This window comes from Mesoplodon densirostris, chromosome 10 (assembly GCF_025265405.1).
Source record: "Mesoplodon densirostris isolate mMesDen1 chromosome 10, mMesDen1 primary haplotype, whole genome shotgun sequence".
NCBI classification, from domain to species: Eukaryota; Metazoa; Chordata; class Mammalia; order Artiodactyla; family Ziphiidae; genus Mesoplodon; species Mesoplodon densirostris.
The window spans coordinates 110,236,148-110,245,205 of NC_082670.1; the positions used below are offsets into that span (position 1 = coordinate 110,236,148).

The 9,058-nt window shown below is 58.6% G+C and overlaps 1 protein-coding gene across 1 annotated transcript in view; it reads left to right on the forward strand.

The window, feature by feature from the left end:
* Positions 1 to 7,819, forward strand: part of UROC1 (urocanate hydratase 1) — a 31,179-nt gene extending 23,360 nt beyond the window's left edge. Inside the window, exons 18-20 of the mRNA XM_060110409.1 lie at positions 2,118 to 2,199; positions 6,793 to 6,892; positions 7,679 to 7,819. Of these exons, the coding sequence (XP_059966392.1) occupies positions 2,118 to 2,199; positions 6,793 to 6,892; positions 7,679 to 7,819 (323 nt within the window). The remainder of the gene's footprint in view (positions 1 to 2,117; positions 2,200 to 6,792; positions 6,893 to 7,678) is intronic.
* The last annotated feature ends 1,239 nt before the right edge of the window (positions 7,820 to 9,058 follow it).

Consider the following 9,058-nt stretch of genomic DNA (forward strand, 5'->3'; position numbering starts at 1 on the left):
ACCACAGAGCTTCTGCGTTCCGGTCCTCGGGGGCTTTCTGGTTCCCAGCACCTGCAGCTCCTCCCATTATGGACAGGATCCCAAGGGAAGGAGGTGGACAGTCAGGAACACCATCCACATCACTATGTTTTAAGGGATTGGTCCATTTCGTCTAAGATATGGAATTTATGAGTTTAGAGTCATATTCCTCCATTTTTAATGTCTGTGGGGTCCACTCTGTCATTCCTGATGTTGGTCATTTGTGGCTTCTTTCTTTCTTTCTTTTTTTTCTTTGGTTGCTGTGGGGCTTGAGGGATCTTAGCTCCCTGACCAGGGATTGAACCCATGCCTCCTGCAGTGGATGCATGGAGCCCCAACCACTGGACCGCAAGGGAAGTCCCTGTGTCTTCTTTCTTTTTCCTTTATCAGTCTGGCTAGAAGTTTATCATTTTTATTGATATTCTCAAGAAGCTTTTAGTTTAAATGATTTTTAAATTGCTTTTCTGCATCCAAATTCATTGATTTCTCCTCTAATCTTTAGTATGATCTTCTTCCTATTTGGGTTTAATTTGATCTTCTTTCTCTGGTTTTATGAGGTGGAAGCTGAGGTTACTGATTTTAAACCTTTTTTCTTTTCTAATAAAAGTATTTTAATGCTATGAATTTCCCTCTAAACAGTGCTTTAGCTGCATCCTACACGTTTTTACATAATATATTTTTATTATCATTCAGTTCAAAATATTTTAAATTTCCTTTGAGACATTCTCTTGGACCCATGAGTCGTTGAGAAGTATCTTTTTAAATTTTCAAGTTTGGGGAGATTTTTCTGATACCTTTCTGTTACTGACTTTTGATTTCATTCCAGTATAGTCTGAGAGCTTACTCTGTATTCATTCTGTTCTTTTAAATTTGTTAAGGGTTGTACTGTGATCCCGAACGTGGTCCATCTCGGTGCACTTGGGAAGAAGGTGTATTCTGTGGTCACTTGGGGACTTGTTCTTTAAATGTCAATTAGGTCAAGTCAGTTGGTGATGCTGTTCCTGTTGTCTAGATCCTTACTGACTTTCTGCTGACTTGTTTCATAAATTACTGACAGAGGGGTGATGAAGTTCCCGACTGTGTTTGTGGATTCGCCTGTTCCCTTTTCAGTTCTCGTCTACTTTGCCGTGTGTGTTTTAGAGTTGTGTTGTTCGGTGTGCCCTTGTTTAGGTTTATTGTCTCTTCTTGGAGAGTTGACCTCTTTCTCATCGTGTGATGTCCCTCTTCATCCCTGATAGTACCGCTGGCTCTGAAGTCCTCTGATGTCAATGTGGTTTACATTCGTACCCTTTGGCCATGGTAACAACATACCACAGACTTAGAGGCTGGAAACAGCACAGATGTGTTCCCTCACAGTTCTGAGGGTTTGAAGTCTGAAGTCAGTTTCTCAGGGCTTAAGTCGAGGTGCAGGCAGGGCTGTGACGTCTCAGGAGGCTGCAGGGGAGAATCTGCTCCCTGGCCTTTTCCGGGTCCTAGAGCTGCTTTTCTTGCATCTCATAGCCCTGCACTAGGAGGAAAGCATTCCCAGGACCCCCTCCTCTTCTCTGTGGGCACAAGTTGGGGTTTGGAGGAAGAGCCCCCAGGAGGTGCCGACCCCTCCTGTCCGTGTCCCCAGGGGCCTCCGTCTCAGGCACGCTCAGGCTTGTCATTCAGCGAGTCCTTAGACACAAGTGAGGCACGGGTTCCATCTTCTGTGCAAGTGCCTGCCTCCCCACAGAGTTCTGGTTAGTTGGCCACCCTGGGACCCCAGGCCTCTGATGGGCCAAGGACAGTTGGTAATTTGCAGCTTGCCCCCCAAACTTTAGTGTGTTTGCTCTAAGGGTGCGACTGACGCTCTTTCTCACCTGAGCTAAAGCTGCCACCACATCCTTTGTCCTTCATGCTTCTGGGCGCTGTACCTGGCACTTGGTGCCAGAGAGAAGACAGCAGGGGGCGACAGTGCTCGTCGGGCACTTGTTCATTGTCCTGCTTTGCTTGGCTCTGAAAATACAAATTTCTGCTGTTCCTGCAGTTGCCCTGCCTTGTTCCCATCCGTCCCTCAGACCCTGGCCCGGCCTGGCTGCCTTGCTCGGGGGCTGACGGGGGCTCTGTTTCCACAGACATGGCCGTGCAGAACTTCGTGGGAGATGCCTTCCGGGGAGCCACCTGGGTTGCCCTGCACAACGGCGGGGGTGTCGGCTGGTAAGGAGGTTTCTGAGGGCCGGTGGTGCAGCTGGGGCTCCTGTGCAAGGCTCGGGGGTCTCCTCCAGGGTCCTGGACCTGCTTCCTGGAGCTCCCGCTACCGAGGGCTCCTCGTGTGAGCTGGAAATGGGGGGCCTTGCCCAAGACCCCACCTTTGGGGTCTCACCCGTTGCACGGGACACCAAGGCCTGCTGTGGGCGCCGTAAATCATCCCTTCCTGTCGTTTTCATGCTGCTTTCACAGATGTTTTCCAGGGAATTCTCAGCTCTCTCCTGGCCCCGTCCTTATACTCTGCCAGGGGCTGGGCTGGGAGGCGGGGACCTGGATTCTGGGCTCCCTGGGTCCTGGCCCCTCTCTGCCCAGCCAGGCCTGTTTCCAGCCCACGCCGTGAGGGAGCTAGGGCTTCTGGGAGGCTCCCTTGTGGGCGACAGATGCAGTTCCCTCGTGGGGACGTCCCTATAATGCTGCACCCAGTTCCAACCTGAGGGGGTTTTCTGACACCAGCTTCGTGTCCTGCAGTTCCACTCAGTTCCAACACTGTCAGCACAGGGATAACGTCAGATCCCACGGCTGAGAGCTCAGTCCCACAGGGCTGTCCCCCACCCCACCCCCCGACTCCAGTCACATGTCCACAGTATTACCCGTGCTTCCGACCCACCGGCTGCAGATCAGAGGTCCCTGCAGCCACTTCCTCGGGTTCCACTGGTTTGCTAGAGCAGCTCACAGAACGCAGGGAACCCATTTATTCACTGGATTTCTGATTTATTACAAAAGATATCAAAGGATGTGAATCCGTAGCCGGATGAGCAGATACATGAGTTGAGGACCCAAAGGGACCCTGTGAGGCTGGGGCCGGGCACGGCAGCATGTGGAAGCGTTCTGGCTCCCCAGCCTGGACGCCCTTTGAACGCGCTCCTTCAGGGTTTCTATGGAGGGTTCCTTACACGGGCGCGATTGACTGCATCACGGCCACTGGTGACGGATTCCACCTCCCGCCCCCCTCCCCAGCCTCCACGCCTCCCCATCCTGGACGCCGTCTGAACGCGCTCCTTCGGGGTTTCTATGGAGGGTTCCTTACATGGGTGTGATTGACTGCATCGCGGCCACTGGTGACGGATTCCACCTCCCGCCCCCCTCCCCTCCCGGAAGGTCAGGGGCTGGGACCCACGTTCCAGGCCTCTGATCCCACGGTGGCTCCACGGGCATCCAGCCCCATCCTTGGGTGGTTTCCCAGAGTCACGTCATCAACATAAGGAAAGACACCTTCATCCCTCTCAGCAGAGGAAATTAATTCCAAGGGTTTTAGGAGCTCTGTGCCAGGACAGTGGACAAAGACCAAATACGTCTTTCTTGTTATAAACCATGAAGTCACGTTTGCTGCTAAGAGTGGTGAATAACTAACGTTTATTGCAAGTGGACCGCGTGGCAAGCGTTTGAATCCCCTCTCTCACTTCCTCTTGGAAAAGAAACGCATCTACAGATGCGGACACTGAGGCAACAGGCAGCTGGGGCCACACCCGTGCGCGTGGCCTCTGGGCGGGGGGTCCCCTGGGGAGCTCTGGTCGCGCGGGATTCCTGGCTCCTCAGAGCAGCAGGGGGCGCCGTGGCCCCGCAGAGGAAGACAGCTGTCCAGGCCCAGCCACCTCTGAGCTGACCTCTGAGCCCGTTTTGGCCGGATCAAGCCTGGACTTGCCCTCCAGAGCCAAGTCCTTCACGCTGCAGCTTCCAGAGCGTCCCTGGGGGCTGGCTTGGCCTTGGGCCCTTTGAGGCCGGAATTCCAAGCTGCAGCCCAGTCAGGTGGCTCTCATGAATGGAAAATGTGATCGGATCGCGTGTCCTTGTAGAGACACAGGCTGGAGAAAACCAGGACGGGAGAGAGCGCCTGGCGTTTTGGCCCTGGATGTGCTGAGTCATGCTGCAGGTGCAGGAGCAGCTCTGAAGGGGCCGGAGGTGGTGGTGGACCCAGATCTGTTGTCCCTGGATTCACGGCATTGGTGACAGGACCGCAGAAGGCAGGACGGAACCCCCGAGAAAGTGTGCAGGACACGAGGCCTCGGGACACTGCTCGCCGCTGACCCTGCACGGGGCTCCCAGAGCGGGGTCCCCCCTCACCGCCAGGCTGCCCCCTAGGCTCTGCCAGGGCGCAACCGGCGAGGCGCTGTCACCAAGGCCCTTGGTTGTGGCTGCCCTTGAGGGAAAGGAGCCTCAGATTCACCTGGAATCCATCAGGCACACACGCGCATGATTTAATCGACCAGATACTGCTGCAAACCTTGCTGTGAAAATCAGCGGGAAGAATCTGTACCTGTTCTTCCTTCCATCTCCAGCTGTAGTGTTTGCTTTCTTGTCTGGAAAAGCAAGTTTCTAAGTCATTAGCCTCCCTGATACCTCTCAGTTTGCTTTCAGTTTTCCCACTATCTGGTGGCTCCGCGTTTCTGGGCTGGTCAGTGTCGGCACTGGGTCACTCTGCGACCCCTGCTCTGCTCAGTCTGCTCTGACTGTGTGCTGGGGTCTGTCCTGTGCTGCCTGTCCGTGGTCCCTGCCGGCTGCTCCTTTTAGACGGGGCGCAGAGCGGGAGAGTCGGCAGTCGGTCCCTGGTCTCGGCGGGTTGGACGGCTGCGTAGAGACTGTGTGGTTCCATCCCTCCAGGGCGGGTCCGGGCCTCACCGTTGGTGCTGAGCCTTCCGCTCAGTCCATGTGTCCCCGCCTTCTGTCCTCACACCCGGTCCAGCCCTGGGGCCTCACATCTTTGAGGAGTAAATGCACCGTCTTTATCTGGATACTGATGCTGTTTCCTCACTAGAGCAGGTCTCGAACCCGGCTGTGCATGGGGTCCCCGAGGAGCTTGTTTCTCCTGGACAGACGGTCATGAGAGCAGCATGCTTTGCGGGCTAGCGGTGGAGGTTAGTCACGGCAGCTAAGCCTCCTGTGGTGCGCGAGCTGTGCACGGGGGTCTCCAAAGACGCGCGTCGAATCACCTCGACGGTCCCACCTATGAGGCGGCTGCGCCCAGAGTGTGGCTCTGCCTGGGGTTCCCAGCGCACCCGCCCGCAGTCACCTGTGAAGGAGCCAGGACAGGCCCCGCCCGGCCGAGGCCCCCCTCCTGTGAACATGAACCGTCACTGTGTGTGCGCTGTGGGCGCCACAGTTCCCGGCCTGAAGATTCCTGTTTGCATAACCTCTTCAGCCCTGGCCGGCACCACTGCCTGGAACCCAGGGCTGCCGGGCTGGTGGGCAAGAATTTCAGACTCTGCTGTTTGCTTCGAGTCGCTCTCTCCCAGGGTCTTGTTCCTGAGTTGTGTGCTCTTGTTCCTGAGTTGTGTGCTCTTGTTCCTGAGTTCTGTGCTCTTGTTCATCTTATAATGCTGAGTACTTCCTTCCTTAGTACATCTGGCACTCACTCTTGTTACATGTGACATAGGGTTCTGCTTTCATGTCCTTCTCAATGGGACCGTTCTCTGTCCAGCAACTGCTCCGAGATACAGGGCCTCCTTTCTTGCTGTCTTCCTGGGCCCAGGACTGCTCCAGGCAGGGTTTGCAGGGTCACCTGGAGCTGAGCACGTTTGCCCTCTGACCATCTGGGCTTTGGGCTACCGAAACGAAAGATGTCGTTCTAATCTCCAAAAGTCCTCTCTGGTCAAAGGACTGTGGCTGCCGCCTGGTTTGTCCTCTGATCCCCGGCACCAGCCTCTGACAAGCGAGTGGTGATGACCTTGAATCCGTGCAGAGCCTCCTCCACCACAGGGGCCATAGGAAACGCTGGGAGCCCGCTCGCGGGCACAGGGCTGCCGGCTGCAGGGATGCAGGCCTGGGTGCAGGAGTTCTGCGTCCGCCCCCTGGGTGGGATGGGGCGGAGGGTCCTCACCCTCTTGGTGGGAACCAGCTGGGGTTGTCACGAGGGTCCAGCTGGGCAGAGAAGGGGGTGTGGCCAGAGGGGCCAGAGGATCTGAGACCTGAGCTTGGCAGTAAAACCTGGCAGGAGCTGACGAGATTGAGGGTGTTTCCTGTGTGTGTCACCGAAAGGGGCTGGAGGGTCAGGGGTGTGAGCTGGGCAGGAGCCTTTGAGAAAGACGTGGAGGGTGAGGATGGATCCAGGGGCTGCAGGAAGGACGCAGTCTCCGTGGCTGATGGGGAAAAACTGCGGGAGAGCACGGGCACGGGCACACGTGGATGACGAGATTGGAATGACGGCTCTCAAGGCACGAGTGACCCCAGAACACATCAAACCCGGGAGCGGAGGTGGTCCAGGAAATGCTGGACCTCAAGGAACTCGGCCCTCAAATCAAGTAATCAGGACCCCAAATGCGAGTACGGGAAGGCAGAGTGCAAAGGACGGCGGGAAGAGAGAGCCCCGTGGAAGCATGGAAGCGGTGGTCCCGCCCCCCACGGAGGCGACACTGGGGGCCCTGAAGGGAGGCCTGGGGTCTGTGGGTGGAGCGCGGAGGCACGAGCAGGCAGCCCGCGTCCCTCGGGCCTTTAGGCTCCGGCAGGCTCCGGGCTGCAGGCCTGTTTCCCCAGACGGCGCTTCCGAAGCAGGCCTGCCCCTCGCAGGGTCGGACCCAGCGTGACCTGGGAACCTTTTGCCTCTTGCAGGGGTGAGGTGATCAACGGGGGATTTGGCCTTGTGCTGGACGGGACCCAGGAGGCTGAGCAGAAGGCCAAGATGATGCTCAGCTGGGACGTCTCCAACGGAGTGAGTGACCACCTGGCCCCCTCCCCGTCAGTGGCCCTGCCCTCCTCCCAGAAAAAAGTCCGGAGCCCCCGCTGCTCCTGTGTCTCCCCTCCAGCCACCGCCAGGGTTTCCCTCCTCTTCAGACGGGCTCTTTCCAGCCCAGCCTGTGTCCGCAGGGGGCCCGGGTGGTGTCGCTCGCGTGCCTGCTTGCGCGTGCGCGTGTGGTGCGGGGCTCTATCCCTCTCTATGGCCACGGGGCCTGAAGGGGGAAGCAGCACAAATGAGAGGTCAGGGGGTGATGGGGGGCATTTGCAGATGTCAGTGGAATGGGGAGGGGCTTGGGGGCCCTATGCTAGGGTTAGACTTGGGTGGCCCAGGAGAGTGGAGGGGTGGAGCCGCAGCAGAGGGGGCTGGTCCTCATCCTGAAGGCAGTGAGGGAATGGCTGGGGGCAGTGGGGAGTGGCAGGAAGGCAGCAAGAGGCGGAGGGTGCGCAGAGACCTCCGTCCAGGGGGCCCTGAGGACGCTGGGCCAGGTGGAGGGAAGGAGCCCAGCGGGAGAGAGGTCTGAAGGCCGAGCCGAGGCCCCTGCGCTCTGAGGACGACGCCAGGGGCCTGGCCGGGGGGTGGGGAGGAGTCCGGGCAGAAGGATGGCCCGTGTCGCGTCGTCACAGGCGGGTGGATCAGTTTTCTGGCCAAGAGAGGAGGAGGTGTGAGCTGGGAATGCCTGGTGGGAACCCACTGACCCGCCGCCGCCGTGCTGCCGACATGGCACCGACGCTGCACGCCCTCTCCCCGCCCCGCCGGCAGGTGGCCCGCCGCTGCTGGTCCGGGAACCCGAAGGCCTACGAGATCATCTGCCGCACGATGCAGGAGGACAGGGGCTTGGTGGTGACGCTGCCCCATGAGGTGGCGGATGAGCGTGTGCTCCAGCGGGCCCTGCGGCTGTGAGCGGGACCTAGAGCCCTGGGGTCCCCTCCCCGCCTCGGCCCTGCCCTCACCTCGCGGCCACCTGGCTCCCTCTGCGACTCCCCGTGCTCTCCTGGGTCAGGAGCTGTGCTCATGCCCTCTTGGGTCTCACCACCCGGAGGGGGTGTCACTGCGTCCCCAGTTTACAGCCGAGGCCAGAGGGGCGGGGACCTTTGCTGTCACCACGCGGCTCCCTGGGGACCGGGAAGGCAGTGGGGGTCTTCTCCAGGGCTGGGTGCTCAGGCCTGGTGCCGTGAAAATCGGCCAAGCGGGGCACTGACCAGTCCTTGGAGCCGCCTGCTGTCCCTCCTCCCGCCAAGGGGCAGGTGCTCCTTTGGCCAGGCTCTCGCCCATCCCCCCGCCTTCCCCCGACCGACCGACTGGCGTGGGGCCGCCAGGGGACCAGGCCTCACCCGGGCCCGCGGTCCACGCCCGAGACCCGCGACCTCGCCGCACAGAGAGGCCAGCTTAGAGCATGTCCTTATTCTCCTTGGTTCCCACGACAGGCTCAAATTAAGAAAGAGATTGGGGGCCGGTCTCCAAGGAGCCACGGAAAACTTGACACCCTCCCCCCACATCTAGCCGGGGGGCCGAGTCCTCCCCACGGGCCATTCCACCTTTGCCTGAGCTAACAAAACCCCATTGTTGTCTGGGCAGCAATGTGCACGTAAAAAGTAGCTGATTTTCCAGACTTCCTTGTAATTAGGAGTGACCATGGGCCTGGTTCCAGCCCATGAGATGACGTGGAAGTCTGCTGGGTGGGTCTTCAGGGAAAGCTGTAATAAAAACGGACAAGTGCGGCTGCATCGCTCTGTGCCTTTGCCGCTTCTTCCTGCCAGAACCTCAGGTGTGATGGCTGGGAGCACAGCAGCCCTGCTGTGAAGTGACCATGAGGCTCACCGTGGCACCTGGAGGCACATGGAAAGGCAGAGGCGCCTGGGCTGCTGGCAGTGCGGGGAGCTGCTGTACCAGGCCCGATGGCCTCCCCTTCTCCTTGGTCCTCACGTGCTAAAGCCATCCTGGGAGGGCTTCTCTTCCATACGGCGAGCACGGGGTCCAATTGGTCGTATCGCCGCCAACAAGTGTCCACGGACGGCACCCTGCCGCGTGTATCTGCGTGAACACTCCCTGTTCCTAGGGAGACGCAGAGAGGATCTGTCCAGTTTGAAGACCAGGCCCTCCCGTCATCCCTTCCCATCCAGCACCGTCGCTTATTCAGGA